General features: G+C 37.2%; 3 protein-coding genes across 3 annotated transcripts; all 3 read right to left on the bottom strand.

Moving 5' to 3' along the window:
- Positions 1-6314: 6314 nt before the first annotated feature.
- LOC147947658 (uncharacterized) lies at positions 6315-10407 on the bottom strand. Its single transcript, XM_087507379.1, has 7 exons — positions 10209-10407; positions 9194-9279; positions 8657-9008; positions 8358-8596; positions 8288-8310; positions 7671-8190; positions 6315-7115 (listed from the first exon to the last, which is right to left on the bottom strand). Exons 1-7 carry the CDS (start codon positions 10405-10407, stop codon positions 6315-6317), a joined length of 2220 nt encoding a protein of 739 aa, XP_087363505.1.
- A 1981-nt stretch (positions 10408-12388) lies between these two features.
- Positions 12389-13274, bottom strand: LOC104777651 (WPP domain-containing protein 2). Its single transcript, XM_010501936.3, has one exon. The coding sequence runs from the start codon at positions 13118-13120 to the stop codon at positions 12575-12577; it is 546 nt and encodes a 181-aa protein (XP_010500238.2). The 5' UTR covers positions 13121-13274; the 3' UTR covers positions 12389-12574.
- A 988-nt stretch (positions 13275-14262) lies between these two features.
- Positions 14263-15515, bottom strand: LOC104779170 (uncharacterized). The gene is made up of 3 exons (XM_010503551.2): positions 15132-15515; positions 14909-15096; positions 14263-14812 (listed from the first exon to the last, which is right to left on the bottom strand). Exons 1-3 carry the CDS (start codon positions 15513-15515, stop codon positions 14263-14265), a joined length of 1122 nt encoding a protein of 373 aa, XP_010501853.2.
- Positions 15516-17035: the final 1520 nt, after the last annotated feature.

Raw genomic sequence — 17035 nt, forward strand, 5'->3', positions numbered from 1 at the left:
TATCACAAACAGATCTAGGTAGACAAATTCTATAGCTAGATTTACAATGTCTGAAGGGGTCCAGTAATTTAAACCATTCACCAAGTTGGATCATAAACAAAGGCTGTAGGAGGGAGAGAAAGTACATTTCCATTGTAAGAGCTGTATTCTTGAAATATAAAGATTTCACATAGATGGACTCGGGGCATAAGAGATACAGGGCTGGATGTTTGATGAGGCAACGGTAACCACCGCTCCTTGGAGGTGTGATCATAATGTCGTTCCTGTACAATCCGGTTAACTGACCTCGACACCCGAAAACCTCAAAAAGAGGGTTATGAAGGCCGGACCTGGTCATAGAGGATTTAAGACCAAGATCACATCGTCGATTGTGGTTCAGCAAGAGTATGCTCTTTCATAGCTTTGCCAAAGGATGGTATGGTACCAGGGCTTCAGAAAAACATTGCCAACACCAGTTCCATGCTGTCAGAGTATCCTTCCGGTGGAGTCTTCGGCCACCGTACTCAAATAATCCGAACAACACATCAACAGGTTTTGACAGGAAGTGGAGAGCGACAGACCTGAACCATTTTTTCATTGGGTTTGTGCACAAGCTTCTACTAATGGGCCGATAAAGATTCTAAGGCCCAAAAGTGAGGAGAGGTCCACCAGGTAAGAAACTAGGGTTTCCTTTGTTACGTGGCGGCTGCGTCGAGGCAGGTACCGGATCAGCGGTGAGATAAACCTCGTCGGGGAGATCGAGCTCCACGGTAACACTTTACACGTGGTTTGTGGGGGTTCTTCAGCAGGGGTTCGACGTAGTCTTGATCTGCACACCATGGTTGGGAAACCTTGTTGTTGAAACACCATTGTGAGCAGGTGTTGGATCTAGCAGAGAGATATCGACCACATCCTACATAAGCCATTGGAACCTAACTGACCGGAACATGTTGAGGGTTTGAGCACATATTGGGAGGGTGTAAAATTTTGAAAGGATTGAGAGACACGCCGAAATAAGATTAAGGAGGATACGAAAAAGAGAACGGAAGCATGATTAAGGAGGATACGAAAAAATTGCAACTTCTTTGAACACCACATTCATAGTTTGCTTTTGTGATTTTCCATCTTTGCCAAAGATTAGCATCTTAACCACTATTTGAAAGTTACTCTTGATATAACAACATAGAGCTGTCCATATGAAAAACATTGCAATTTCATACAATCACATAGTAAATTATTAGGATTAATTGTAATCAAATATGTTTTAAACAAATATAAGTACATAGATAAAAGATTTATATTTACGAATATAAGCTCACCTAGACATCTTCTAAGATCATTTAAGACAAATGATTTCTTAATATGTGCGTGACAACTCTACACATCAATTAAAATGATATATAGGGAGTATATGACCACATTATTTTTATGTTCTTTTCCACATTGAAATAATATATTTCCAGGAATAAAAAGCACTTGCGGGTGGTATTGGATACAATAGTATACTTGGTATGTGTGACCATGAGTTCAAGATTTTTAAAGAGTTCAATAAAATCATTAAAAGTGAATAAGTGAAAGATTGTTAAAGATTGCTAGAGAGTTTTGTTGATTAGTTTTCTAAAATCTTGTAAAGTCCTCCAAACAATCCATATATTTTTGTGATACTTTCTGTGACTTTATTTTGTAAAGAAAGTGTTTAAAATCATGAACTAATAACATAATAATTGAACTCATTAACAATCCTAGATTCTTTTGTTTTAATTGAATAACACAAAACTTTTAATGATTTTATAAAAGTCTGAATCCAATAACCCAAATTTCTTAAGATATTAAATAAATTTTTACAAATCACAAACTAATAACACTAAAAACAGACATATGATCTAATAACAACATATTTTACATAACATTTAAAATCTATAAAACTCTATTCAAATCTTAAATATTTAACTAAAAAAAAAGAAAGAATTTTAACTGGATTTTATTTTGCTTCAATGAAGAGTTGTTGCTTTAAATTATAGCCCATTAATTTCAAGATTTGATAAAAGTATTCTTTAACTTGAAATATTAGACCTTTATCGCATGGATTTGTAAACTTTCCTTTCCATGACCTTTTATTGTTTATATATATATAAAAATAATATATAATTAATTTAATAATCTATGAACCTAAAGAACAAGAAGCACGTCATAAACATAACAGAAAAAAACATGTCTATCTATTTTTTTTTAATTACTGAATGGTTATGCCCGTAGGCGTGTAAATCGCCTCAAATCAAGTCAAGGATCAGAGTATTTTATATAGTTTTCCACTCAGTGCCAACCGTGTATACTTTTAAATATAATATATATATATATATATTAGGTAATAATCCGCACTATGTGCGATATAATCGATTCATATAAAATTATTACAAATAAAATTATTATTTGGGATTTAAAGTATCAGAATAATAATTTTATTCACATTATTTTGTTTTATTCAAATTTTCATTTAATTATTTTGTGTAAAAATATGTTTCACCCGTGAAATATAGAAATTTTTTTGAACATGGTTAAAAAGTTTTGATAAAATGTTATTAGTTATGGTAATCTGTCTTTTTGTGTTTTTAAAAATCAAATTCATATATTTTATATTTCACGTAATTATCTACATTGATATGCCATTAAATAGATAAGACAATGTCTTTAGAATAATCAATTTAAACTAATCCTAAGTTCAGAAATACCATGAGAAAAATATATTAAAATGGTAAATAATAATATAAAAAGTGTAGTAGTGGTGAAAATTTATAGGGAAAAATAAATGTCTGAGGTTTTCAAAAAATTCAGTATCATGTTAAGATGGCTGAATCACCTTTATTAGTAGATTATTAAAAAATCAATGTCTTATTATTATACTTATTGAGGTAGTTATTTTTTGATAATTGTTTTAATATATTTGAATAGTCATTGGAATTTTTAAATACAACACAGATTTTATTTTTTCAAAAATTTAAATTGGTGAATAAATTTAATTTTTTTACAAAATGTTATTTATTTTTAAGATTATTGTGATAATTAATTTTTTAAATATACTTGAATAGTCATCACAATTTTTAAAATCGGAGACTAATTTTTACATTTCAAAAAGTTAAATAAATGAATAAGTTTTTAATAGTTTGTGAATGTAATTTACTTATAATTAAATAATTTATGAAAATAATAATTAATAATTAACTATATATTATGGTTTTAATAGTTGATTAAGTCTTTCATTTTTAAAACTAATAGAAATAAACTTTACCTTATATATTCTAATAGCATATTTATGTTAATAATATTAAAATACATATTTCCTTATATATTTTAATGGTATATTAAATAAATTAAAAGGCTTGTTTTTGTAAATATGTTTATCGTGAGATGTGTTACATGCATAATTGCAATTAAATCTCTATATAACTCTAGCCACGACACATCAGCATTCTCGACAAACTGTTTCTCTATTAATATATACGGATATAAAGTATTGTCGTACTTTATCATATTCTCACTTTTTCGACCCAAACATTTTGACCCTTTATAAAACAGCCTAAACTTCATTTCCTCTTTAAAAACGACATATACTTTTTAAAAAACTATAATACGACACCTCTTATCGAGATAGCAAATTACGATTACTAAACCCGATTAAACCGTTAAATCATTATTATTGTTTCACGTTTAACTTAAACGTTTTCAAAACCAAGACCCGACCCAACCTAATCAAATATATGACTTTAAACGACTAAATCTAAGAAAAAAAAATTTCTTTGGGGATTTAGGGTTCTTCAAACCATCTCAATTTCTGAAAATAATGAGCAAATCATCAAATTCAAACGTGTTGATGTGGAGAGGGCATCACTGTATCGTGAAGCTCCTCGTGGAGTGTTCCTACGACTTTTTGGTGTAGAGAAGGCATCATCACGTACATCCTTGAGAAGACTGTTAAGCGGATTTATGAGAAAACTGACAAAACAAGTCATGATCGCAAAAGAGCAATTGGGTCGTGAGATGGCTACGGTTGCTTTGAAGAAGGTAGTTGTTGCAACTGTTATTGTGAGCTCACTTGTATGGCTATGTGGAAAAGTGTAGGTGTTAGTGATACAAGACTCGGTGGTGAGACTTGTACCAGATAGAGATGATGGCTTCACAAGCTGGCGGTCGCTTCTCTCTTGTGAAGGAAAGATGGTCGATGATGTAGATCTGATACGATGGCGGTCGCTTCTCTCGTGTGAGATCGATAAAGGGGAAGTGTTGGCGGAATGAAGTACACCACAGAGATGTGATTGGTCTCTGATACAGTACACGAACTAAGCCTTGTGGAATCTCACAAACAAGACAAAGAACAAGCTTATTCTCTCAAGATCATTTAAAGAAAAGAAGTAAGAAAATTCAGCGTTTTTATTGATAATCAAAGGTGAAAAATCGTACAACTGCTGCAGGGGGACTTTATAAGAGTACTTCAACTAGCCCTAGGGTCGAAATAAATTAAAAATAATGCAACAAAGGAAAACAAATAAAATCAAACACAAAACCATTGTTTTTGGAAAGTAAATAAACTAATTAAAGAAATACTAAAGTAGACTTGATATCTCTTGATGAGCACGCCTTCTAGCCGTTGTTTGGGTTGGTGGAACCTGCAAGGATCGAAAATATTGAATATGACTTACCTGGATGCGATCTAGGTCCAATAGACGTTCTCTGAACCTCTTCTTGTACTACTCGATGAACTAATTCAGGGCTCTTGTCTTGTACTGGCTTGTTAGCTTGTTTACTGAAGTAGGGGTCTTTCTGGAGTTCTTCTAGAGTATCTTGATCAGCCGCTTGATGCTCGTCCATGTCCTCTATGTTTTGATCTTGATCTTCACTATTTTGATCACTTTCGGAGGTGTAGCTTGTATCACACGTCTCTTGCAAATCCAATGTATTCTCTTGGCTTCTTGAGGTTCCTTGCCCCTGCCAAAAGAGGTTTCATACCTGGGGAACTGGTTTGATCCAGGCTCATTTGGGTGAAGGCTTCAGCAAGCTCTTCCTCAGCAATGTGGTCATCTCTGTTGTGGCGGCATGATGGTGGTACAGACCAGTTGACGTCCTTCAGATCTAGGGAGCTTACAATGTCTTGAACAGCTAGATTAAACCTCTTCCTTAGTTGTTTAGCCTTTGATCGTGTCACAGGGCCTCCTCGTACTTCTGGTACAGGATGTGGTATAAGATCTGGTTCAACGGTTTGGGCAGTAGGGTTGATGTCCGCATCATTCCCTCCCTCTTTAGAAGGTTTTGTCCTCAAAACTGAATCTCTTGGATCATAAGCAGACAATTCAGCTACATTAAAAGTGTGAGAAATTTTTACCTTTTTGGTAGCTCCAAACGGTATGCATTGTCCTTGATCTTCTCAAGAAATTTAAATGGGTCGTCGCCTCTTGGTGATAACTTAGAGGCTCGTTGTGTTGGAAGTCTCTCAGGCCGCATATGCAACGAGACCCAATCTCCTGGTTTGAATATCATCTCTTTTCTTCCTCGATCAGCTTTGCATTTGTTGGCGCCGATCTTCTTTTCCAAATTCGCCTTAGCCTTCTCGTGCAACTTCTTGATGATTTCTCCTCGTCTTAGCCCATCTTGGCAAACCTGTTCTATCTGAGGCAAGGGTACTAAATCTAATGGGGACAAAGGGTTAGTTCCATAGACTATCTCGAAAAGAGATGGTTTTGTAGTCGAGTAGACAGCACGATTATATGCAAACTCGATAAAAGGAATGCAATCAACCCATGTTGCCATATTTTTACCAAGAGTGGCTCTAAGTAAAGTAGAGAGAGTTCGGTTTACCAGTTCATTTTTTCCATCCGTTTGGGGATGACAAGTTGTAGAGAATAGAAGCTTGGTACCTAACTTTCTCCAAAGTGTCTTCCAAAAGTGACTATCGTCCTTGGAATTTCCATGGAGGCGCACCACTTCCTTGAAGAACAAGTTTGCGGTTTGAGTCGCATCATTGGTGTTGTCACACGGGATGAAGTGTGCCATCTTGGAGAACCGATCCACAACAACAAATATTGAATCCTTGTGTTTAATCTTTGGCAATCCTAAGACAAAGTCCATAGAAATATCTACCCAAGGGGAGTTAGGAATAGGTAATGGTAAGTAAACACCATGAGGACGTAACCTAGATTTTGCTTTGTGACAAACAATGCATCGAGCACAAAATCTCTCAACGTCTTTCTTGAGATGGGGCCAAAAGAAGTGTTCCATTACCACGACCAAGGTTTTGTCGACACCAAAGTGACCCATCAAACCTCCACTATGTGCTTCAGTGAGTATCAATTCTCGCATGGATCCATGAGGAATACACAACTGCTTGTCTCTAAATAGAAACCTATCCTGTAAGTAGAATGCTTGGTATGCTCCTTTGCCATACTCCTTGTAGCACTCTCCAAATTCTGGATCATCTTTGTACAACTCCTTGATATGCTCAAATCCCATTCTTTAGCCTCCATAGTAGCTATGATAGCATATCTTCTTGACAAAGCATCAGCAACCACATTCTCTGTGCCATTCTTATACTTTATCACATATGGGAACGTCCCAATGAACTCCAACCACTTTGCATGCCTCCTCTTAAGTGAAGTCTGACCCTTGAGATGCTTGAGGTTTTCATGATTGGCGTGAATGATGAATTCCTTGGATAACAAGTAATGTTGCCACGTTTCTAGTACTCGAACTAAGGCATAAAGCTCCTTGTCGTAGGTCGGATAGTTCAACGTAGCTCCACTCAGCTTCTCACTGAAGAAAGCCACGGGTCTTTTTCTCTGATGTAGTACAGCTCCAATTTCCAAGCCTGATGCATCACACTCTACTTCGAACATAACTTTAAAATCTAGGAGGGCTAAGACCGGTGCTTGTGTGAGCCTCTCTTTTAATGTGTTGAAGGACTGTTCTTGAGCTTCTCCCCATGAGAAAGGCACGTTTTTCTTGATCACGACAGTCATTGGTGCAACCACTGTACTAAAATCCCTGACGAACCTTCTGTACAAGCTTGCGAGACCATGAAATCTACGAACGTGTCCAATCGAAGTTGGAGTACGCCATTCTCTTATTGCCTTAATCTTCTCCTCATCCACCTATAGGCCCTGTTTACTCACTACAAAACCTAAGAACACACACTTATCAGTACAAATGGAGCACTTCTTTAGGTTAGCATAAAGGCTTTCCTTCCAAAGCGTTTTCAAAATTAACCCTAGATTTTTAATGTGATCAGAATGGCACTTACTGTAAATAAGTATGTCATCAAAATAAACAACAACAAATTTACCAATAAATGACTTTAGTCACATGAAGGTGCATGGGGCGTTGGTTAACCCGAATGGCATGACAAGCCACTCATAGAGACCTTGCTTGGTTTTAGACGCAAATTTCCACTCGTCTCCTTCCCTCATTCGGATCTGGTGATTGCTGCTCCTCAAGTCAATTTTGGAGAAGACAATTGCACCACTTAAATCATCTAACATGTCATCTATCCTCGGAATTGGATGTCGATATTTGATGGTGATGTTGTTGATTGCTCGACAGTCCACACACATCCTCCATGTGCCATCCTTCTTTGGTACCAAGAGAAATGGTACCGGACACGGGCTGAGGCTCTCTCTGATGTATCATTTATCCATGAGATCACACACTTGCTTCTCTAACTCCTTAGACTCCTCTGGATTCATTCGGTAAGCTGGTTTGTTTGGTAGAGCAGAACCTGGTACAAGATCGATCTGATGTTCAATGCCACGAATAGGGGGTAATTCTGGTGGTATCTCCTCCGGAAAAACGTCTTTGTATTGATCTAGTACAGCTTGTACTTCAACGGGTAGCTTAAGCTCACTTGTACCTGTACTTAAACATTCTTTGAACAACATTAGTAGCATGGTACCCTTGGCACTCATGGTTTTACAAATCTCATTAGATCTCAAATAAAGGTTAGAAGTCCTTACCTCGACCTCTTTGTTCATGTGTTTTTGCAACTCATGAACTTCAGAAGGACTTAGAGGGGCAAGGTTGAACTTACGGTCATTGTGCGTGAAAGTGTAATGGTTTGTTCGACCGTCGTGAGTTGTAGCTCGATCAAACTGCCATGGTCTTCCAAGAAGAAGATGTCCGACTCTCATTGGAACTACATCACAAGTGACTTGATCTTGGTATTTCCCGACGCTGAATGATACAGTAGCTTATTCAGCAATTTTCAGCTTGGTGTCATCGTTCAGCCACCTAAGTTTGTATGGCCTCGGGTGCTTTGTTTTCTGAAGACCTAACATGTCCACCATATAATTTCTAGCAACATTAGTACAAGAACCTCCATCAATAATCTAATTACATACCTTGTTCCTGATTGTGTATCGAGTGTGGAAAATATTTTCCCTTTGAACTTTCTCCTCGGGATTGATAAGTACACTCAGCCTACGTCGGATCACAAGGAGCTCTCCTACGTCGGGATACTCCACGTCATTATCCGGATCGGTCTGGTATTCATCTTGCTCATCTTGAGACTCATAGTCTCCACTAGGTGTGACAATCATCACCCTTTGGTTTGGACATTCTCTCGCCATGTGTCCCATTCCTTGACATTTAAAACAAGTAATGTTACGGGTAAGAGATTGACTAGTGTTAGGGAACTTACCTGGTTCGGGTTTAGAGGTTTTAGGAGCCTCATTAGACATGTTCTTGAACCTAGAGTAATTGTCCACGGTATTGCCTTTGTCCATGCTCCGGTTGTTGCTTGCATTCCAAGGTGTGTTGTTTCTAGTACGGTTCCTTAACGACATCTTACGCTGGATTTGCTGCTCCACTTGTACAGCCTTATGAAGTAGTTCATGTAGGCTGCTGTAGTTCGATGTCTCCACCTTTCGGGCTATACGCTCTTGCAAGCCGTCAATGAATTGAGCCATTAGGGACTCACTCGATTCTTCCAGCTCTAATGAGTTCATGAGCTTCTCAAACTCCTCAAAATACTCATCCACAGTCCTTGTTCCCTGAGATAATTTTCTAAAACGTTTTTGTAAGTCTTGTTGATAATGATAAGGTACATACCTCACAAGAGGTAGTTCATGTCGCCCCAACTGCTGATGGTAGCAAACCGCTGCCTCCTTCTATCGGCTACCGTCCTATCCCACCATGACAGGGCATTCTCGGTGAGTTGTGCGGATGCTAGGGCTACCTTTCGAGCTTCTCCATAGCCATAACATTGGAATATGTATTCCATACACCTCTCCCAGTCCATGTAAACCTCCGGATTAGACTTTCCTGCAAAAGTAAGAGGTATTAGTTTGACATCTCGGTTTTGTTCTCTTGGTTCTACCTCTCAAGCGCGGTTCCGCATCAAAGGATCTTCTCTCCGCTGATGTTGATGACTTAATGGTTCCGGTGGTGGATCATCTTCGTCATCCATGTCAAAGGATTCTTCCTCTTCATCGCGGACATTACTTCGTTATGGGACTGGTTCAACCCTCGGATGAGGTTGCTCCAAACGGCCTATCCTATCGCCAAGTCCTCTCAACTGTTCTGTGAGGGTTCTCATCATTTGCACCATGGCATCTTGGGGTATATCTGCGTTTTCTCCCATAGTGAGTGTCTAGAATGGATCTGCGCTTAGACAAAAACAACAAAGGATCAACGTACCATAGGAATTGAATAGGAAATTCAAAAGAGTAAATCAAACACAAAACCATTGTTTTTGGAAAGTAAATAAACTAATTAAAGAAATACTAAAGTAGACTTGATCTCTCTTGATGAGCATGCCTTCTAGCCGTTGTTGGGGTTGGTGGAACCTGCAAGGATAGAAAATATTGAATAAGACTTACCTGGATGTGATCTAGGTCCAATAGACGTTTTCTGAACCACTTCTTGTACTACTCGATGAACTACTTTAGGGCTCTTGTCTTGTACAGGCTTGTTGCAGGGCCGGTCCTAGGGTTAAGGAGGCTTAAAGCATTTTTTAATATGGTATTTTATAAATATACATTAATCGTCTGTATATGATACATACAATAGAAAAAATACAAAAACTGCCAATGAGGGGATTCAAACCCACGACTATATGCTAATCTAAGTACCAGATAACCAACTCAGCTAAGAAATATTTTGTCAAATAGTCCAAATATTTAGTATTTATTGGGTGGCCTAAAGCAGATGCTTTAGCTGCTTTAGGGGTGGGCCGGGCCTGGCTTGTTTACTGAAGTAGGGGTCTTTCTGGAGTTCCTCTAGAGTATCTTGATTAGCCTCTTGATGCTCGTGCATGTCCTCTATGTCTTGATCTTGATCTTCACTATTTCGGTCACTTTTGGAGGTGTAGCTTGTATCACACGTCTCTTGCAGATCCAATGTCTTCTCTTGGCTTCTTGAGGTTCCTTGACCGGCCAAAAGAGGTTTCATACCTGGGGAACTGGTTTGATCCAGGCTCATTTGGGTGAAGGCTTCAACAAGCTCTTACTCAGCAATGTGGTCATCTCTGTTGTGGCGGCATGATGGTGGTACAGACCAGTTGACGTCCTTCAGCTCTAGGGAGCTTACAATGTCTTGAACAGCTAGGTTAAACCTCTTCCTTAGCTGTTTAGCCTTTGATCGTGTCACAGGGTCTCTTCGTACTTCTGGTACAGGATGTGGTACAGGATCTGGTTCAACGGTTTGGGCGGTAGGGTTGATGTCCGCATTAATTAGAGTATGTGCATTGGGGGTTTCTCAACCAGATTCTCAACAATATAAAAAATAAAAATAATTAAAAGTTGGAGAGAGGAGAGAGAAATGTTTCTCATATGAGAAACCACGAGAAACTTGGTGAGAGACTTATTTCATACATAGCATTATTCTATTGGTTTTGTTTTATTTTTTATTTTTAAAAATTTAAACTGAAAGTTAAATATGTGAAATGTATTAAAATAATATATCTGAAAAACTTTTACTTGTCCTACCAATGCATATGCTCTTACTATTCTGGTTGTAGAAGTTGTTGTTATGACTTTTGTTAATTGGCTTTTGTGGTTGTTTGTTTGGATTATGTAATGTTGTAGCAGCTATATTACTCTTACCGTTAGATGCAAATTTTTTCTCTTGAAATTGCTCTACTAATTTGGCCTGCTTGAGTGAGGCTTGTGCTAACCAAGCTAGATCATCCATTCAACTAACATTAACAAAATAACAACTGAAAACCAAATTTGAGTTTACAATCTGAATCTTAAACAATATGAATCTTACCAGCTGTTAATCATGATTACTGTCACCGGAAACGTGTTTAATGATACTTATGAAGAAACTTAATAAACCTGCTCTTAGATCCATCAAGGTAAATTATAAGTTTGTGGGTTTACATGAGAACATGTAGATGTAAACCTAGATACTATTTTTCCTTTTTCATTTTTCTTTTGTTTGGCCATCTTTTAATTTACAGTTGCCTACCTTGTCCTAGATCTGGTTATGATATTGTTTGGGGGAATTACATTTATTATGGTGGTCCTGGTCGAAATCAAAATTGTATGTGATTCACATAGTATAGATGCAACTATGTTGTATAGAGTCATTTATGTCTTTTATCATTTTCATAAAGTATCTATATGATGGTGTAAAAACAATTAAGAGATAATTTCAATATACAAGAATATCTAATGCGATGGTTTTTCTTTGACGTCAATTTGTTTTGCTCAAAAGGGTTTGTGAACTCGATACTTGAGTATGGAAAGGAAGAAGCAAGAAGGAGAAAATAAACATGTGGAACAATCCTCTAATTCTATATGTATAAACAAAAATTCACATACTTCATAACTTAACTTGGAATTCAATTAGCCATAATCTAGTCCAATAGTAAAGGAAGTAATATCAAAACAGACAGGAGCAGCTATGCCATGACCACCACTAAAGAAACTTGTAGGTGTAATCAGGTTAACCAAAGTAGTAACTTCATGATTTAAAAACTAAAGACACTGATACATGCTCCAACTTACCACAAGTTCCTGTCACCACTGAAAAAAAGTCGAGAGAACTTCAGACTAATAATCGACTAAACATGGTCCTAACTCACCACAAGTTCATGTCACCATGGAAATACAGAACTTCAACTTAATCATAATGATAAGCTTCAAAAAGATTACAAAACGCTACATAACCTAATCGTAATATGCATAAGAGAGACTAGTGGTAACTAAACAAGGATGCAAACATGTAGGAAAGAAACTAAACAAATCACTCTAACATTCACAAAGACATAACTGGATTATACTTAAACCAAATCTACACAATAAATGCAGCAGAGCAAGTGATATGGTTGAGAAAACCATCAAACAAAAACCAATCTAAACACTCAAAGATTGACAAATAAACATATCAGAAAAGGAAATCAATTTTACCAACAAAAGATGCATAATTTGCCAAGTATCATCAAATCTCATAAACCAAAATCAACAAAATGAAGACACATCTCACTCATATTAGAAAAGAAGAAGACATCTTCAAATAGGCATAGTAATAACCACATCCACAAGTCAATATCATCATTACAAGAACACAGATCTAGTAAAAAAAAGAGAGCAAAACCCTAGAACCAAATTTCTCAAGCCTCACTCTTCTCCTCCTCAGACACAGAAGGAGCATCATCTTTAGAAACCTCAGAAGCATCCTCAACAGATTCAGTTCCATTCCCAACACTACTAGCATTATCAGATCGAGCTTTCACAGATTCAAGCATACGTTTACTAATCTCTTTAGAATAAAGCTCAAGAATCTTAATCCCATCATCATCACCCGACACAGCGTTCGAAGCAACACCATAAGCCTCTTCTTCAATCGATTTCGCGACGGTTGTGGCCTCATCAGATTTAACCGTACCGTATCTCTTGGAGAGGATAGACTCGGTTGATAGAGTCTCGATCAAGCGATTCAAGACAGCGTCGCGAGTTCTCTGAGTCGGTGGCCAGATTCGGAGAGAGATGCCTCCAGGTTTCTTCTCTGATTCGGATCCTTTCGTAGTCAGATCTGTGTCTTTCGATGCGGCTTCTTGCGATATTGGATCTGCCATTGCTGACAATGTTGAGGAGCCTTCGGAATCAGGTTGTGGAGGTGAGGTCGTGGTGTTGATTGTATCGGCGGTCTCTGCCATTTTTTTTTTTTTTTTTTGTGTGTGTGTGGGTGTTAGAGGAAGGAAAGGATCAATTTTGGCGTCGGTTTACGAAAGTGATGAACTGTATCTATATCGAAGACGTGAGGTTGGTTTGCTTTACGGACACATTTATTAGTTGGTTCGGTCGTAGTAATAGTATGAAAAAAAAAATATAGGAAATATTTGAAATTTGAAACATTCGTTGGAAAAAAAAATACAGTAAATATAAATATTTTTTCCGTTTATAAATTAAATTCATATACTAATAAATAAATATTTCGTGAAGATGTGAAAATAAGGATTTAATAGATCGACATTAGTTAGGTATAAAACTTTGAAGAGGATTCAACTTATACGTTGTTTTCCTTCATTGTCCCATATAATAATGATGAGTAGAATTTTAAAATTTGAAAACATCACTTAACGAAGGTTTTTTGAAGAGTTCAACAAAATTATTAAAAATAAATAATTGAAAAATTGTTAAAAATTGCCAGAATGTTTTCCCGCAAACGGTGAGTAATGTTAACTTCCAGAATGTTTTCTTACAATTGTAAAGATTTGATCCCATTTTGTATCTTTTATTAGTTTACAGGGGAAAAAAGGAACTTTGGCTTAGCAAAAGAGATGAAACAATAGACACCTTGCCACTATTCAATTTTTTCTTTTAAAATCCACCGAATGTTTAATTTCATATAGATGATAGATTTTTGTTTAGAAAACTATCTAGTATCAAATTAATTAGAGATGGTATGAATAGGTAAGTATAGAAAACCGAATAGATATGAGGAGTAAAGATTTAGTTACCAGTCTGGTCAAAAGGTGATCCGAGGTACACTATGATCTTTTAGTGGGCTAAGACCATCTCCACTCAAGTAACCACAAGGTTACTCAAATCTTAATTAATTATATAATTAATACTAAACTAATTAAAGTAATTCACTTAGAAACTTAAACAAAATCAATCTTCCACTAGAGAAACTCACTTAGGTTGTTCAATCATTTAAATAATAATTTTTTACATAAAATGTAAAACAATAAAATATTACAAAATTAGGAATATTAAACATAAATTTAAAATAAGAAATATTAAACATATTATACAAAATTCGGAAGAAGATTTATTGGATTGTATCAAATTTTTGCTAAATATGCTCAATCAAGTTTTTTTTCAATCGATCATGCATTTGTGGATCATGAATGTCATTTCGAATGCCCATCAAATTATGTAGATTTGTTTGTCTATCTGTAGAATACGATAGATCAACATGAGAAGTTCTGCTTCCTTCTCTGTGATGGAACTCCGATGGTTCGTAGAAATTGTAGGTATGTCGTTCGTCTTCCACTATCATGTTATGCAATATAATGCATGCTCTCATTATTTTCCCTATTTTCCTTTTATCCAAAAAAAGTGCGGGATTCTTCACGATCGCAAATCGAGCTTGCAAGACTCCAAATGCACGCTCTACATCTTTCCGGCATGCTTCTTGACATTGAGCAAAGAGTTTTGCTTTTCGGCCACGTGGAAGTGTAACTGATTGGAAGAAAGTCGCCCAGTTGGGATAGATACCGTCAGTGAGGTAGTAAGCCATATTGTATTGCCGTCCATTGACAATGTATGTAACTCTCGGAGCTCGGCCCTCAAGGATATCATCAAAGACCGGTGAGCGGTCCAAAACATTGATATCATTTAACGTATCCGGTGGTACAAAAAATGCGTGCCAAATCCATAAATCTTGGGATGCCACTGCCTCTAGTACGATTATCGGTTTTCCAGATCCACGTTAATATTGTCCTTTCCATGCAGTTGGACAATTCTTCCACTCCCAATGCATACAATCTATGCTCCCCACCATTCCGGGGAAACCGCGTTGTTCTCCAATATGCAGTAATCTTTGGAGGTCTTCCGTTGTAGGTCGTCTGAGATAAACGTCTCCAAATAGATGGATAACTCTGTCTACAAAATTTTCAAGGCATTTGTGTGCAGTTGTTTCAGCTAGTAGTAAATATTCATCCATCGCATCTCGTATGCCATCATACGGATAGCTGCAGAACATTTTTGAAGTGCAGAAAGACCGAGCCTTCCAGTACCATTTCCCCTTTGTCTGAAGTACGGGACTCCATTCTCAATAGTACTGACTATGCGTTCGAACAATGATTTGTTCATTCTAAAGCAACGGCGGAACATAGCGGGAGTGTAAGTCGGATTCTCACCAAAATAATCATTCCATAGCCAAGTGTGGCCTTCTTCGCGGTCTCTATTTATGTGCACTCTTTGGAATATTGGAGCTGGTGGTTCTTCCTCTTGAGTGTAGTTGTACTGAATCTCGTCCACTATGCTATGAACTTCCTCCTCTACCATTTGATCAACTTCATGATCAGAACTCCAATTAGACATTATTAGTCAGATTGGTTTAGCTGTGAGGCTTATTGGAAGTTGGGTTTATTTTGTATTGGAAATGTTTTTTTTTTTTTGGAAAGGTTTATGGAAACTTGTTTATTTGGTAATGGAAAGGTTTATAAGAAGAAATGTTGATAAGAGAATCTTTATAAGAAGAAATGATGATGAGAGAAATGGGTTTGTATGGAAAGGAAAAAAACTATAGAAATGCTAAGAATCGAATGAACTTGTAAATGAAGAAGAGAAGACAAATGATCTATATATAACCTTACAAACACAGTCTATACCCATTCACGGGTTACAAAACAATACATAAACCCAAAACACATTCACGGGTTGGTGAAGTTGTGACAGTCCTTAAACAAGCAAAAGTCGACCACTATTAAACAAGATACATAATATTGAGATACCCGTGAATGGCACAAAAAAACAACACCCATTCACGGGTTACAAACACAACACATCATACATATATAGACAACGAGTTTGCTTCATATGTCGACCAACATGTTTCACTTCAGATGCCAGCGAGACTGCTTCATATGCTTCATATGTCGTCCGTCAAACCTGAAAAAAAAGAAGAAGACAAGTATAGTTAAACACAAAACATGACAAAGTTAAGGTTTATGTTAAACACAAAACAAAACAACCAAAAGATAGAATATTGAGAACATAGCAAAGACACAAGAGGTAAACCTAAATGTTTGTCAACATTTGATCAAGGAGTTTGTCTCTAAGTAGTACTTCTTCGGGTGTTAGTTCACTCTTGTTAAGCAGGCTGTCTAGCAATATCATTTTGCCATGCCTCTCTTTAGCCGCCTTTTCCTGATCCTTCATTGCTATTATCTTATCCAACCTATCGACAGAACCATCCGCAACATCACTACTAACTGCTGGTTTCTTTCCTTTCTTCTTGGCAGCTTTAACCCCCGGAGGCCTCATCTCATCTCCACCGTTGCTCGAAGTAGCTGCGAATTCTCCTTCAGAAGCAAGCTTAGTCCGCTTATTGCCACATTCCTCATGGTGTTCTGTGATCCATATTTGATCATTCTTCAGTTCTCTCCAACAATGTCCTAGCAGAAACGGCTTGTCCATGTCATTCTTGTAAAACTCATACGCCATTCTCAAAACATCATCTTCTGATTCTCCACTTTTTCTTCTTGTACTCGCTTGTGCGTAACACTCAACAAACTTGTTGCCTTGGTGGTTTATCTTATTCCACCTTTCCTTACATTGTGAAGTCTCTCTTGCGTTTGAACCGGTTCCTCCAACATGAGCTTTGTAATAGTCTGCAACCCTCTTCCAGAAAATATATTTCCTCTGCTCGTTGCTTACCACTGGATCTTTGCTTGTGTTTAACCAAGCACTTATTAGATGGACATCCTCTTCTGCACTCCATCACTTCCTAATTCCTATGCCTCCTTCTTCATCAATCTCATCTGCCGTAACCTCGAAACAGTCTTCAGATTCAGATGTCGGAGTCTGGTTAGGAGGTTGTGAAGAGAATGGAGGGCTAA

Source organism: Camelina sativa, chromosome 3 (assembly GCF_030686135.1).
Source record: "Camelina sativa cultivar CO46 ecotype springtype chromosome 3, ASM3068613v1".
Lineage (NCBI taxonomy): Eukaryota > Viridiplantae > Streptophyta > Magnoliopsida > Brassicales > Brassicaceae > Camelina > Camelina sativa.

Bases quoted from the DNA above. Each gene is read 5' to 3' on its own strand.
- LOC104779170 (XM_010503551.2), bottom strand. From the start codon at position 15,515: ATGTCTAATTGGAGTTCTGATCATGAAGTTGATCAAATGGTAGAGGAG. The intron at 15,097-15,131 runs ATGAATATTTAC...ACAACTGCACAC, and splicing joins TGGCATACGAGATGCGATGG to AAATGCCTTGAAAATTTTGT. The intron at 14,813-14,908 runs ATATTAACGTGG...ACCACCGGATAC, and splicing joins CCAACTGCATGGAAAGGACA to GTTAAATGATATCAATGTTT.
- LOC104777651 (XM_010501936.3), bottom strand. From the start codon at position 13,120: ATGGCAGAGACCGCCGATACAATCAACACCACGACCTCACCTCCACAA.
- LOC147947658 (XM_087507379.1), bottom strand. From the start codon at position 10,407: ATGAAACCTCTTTTGGCCGGTCAAGGAACCTCAAGAAGCCAAGAGAAG. The intron at 9,280-10,208 runs GTAAACAAGCCA...TTACTTTTGCAG, and splicing joins CCAGAAAGACCCCTACTTCA to GAAAGTCTAATCCGGAGGTT. The intron at 8,311-8,357 runs GTATGTAATTAG...TAATGTTGCTAG, and splicing joins GATACACAATCAGGAACAAG to AAATTATATGGTGGACATGT.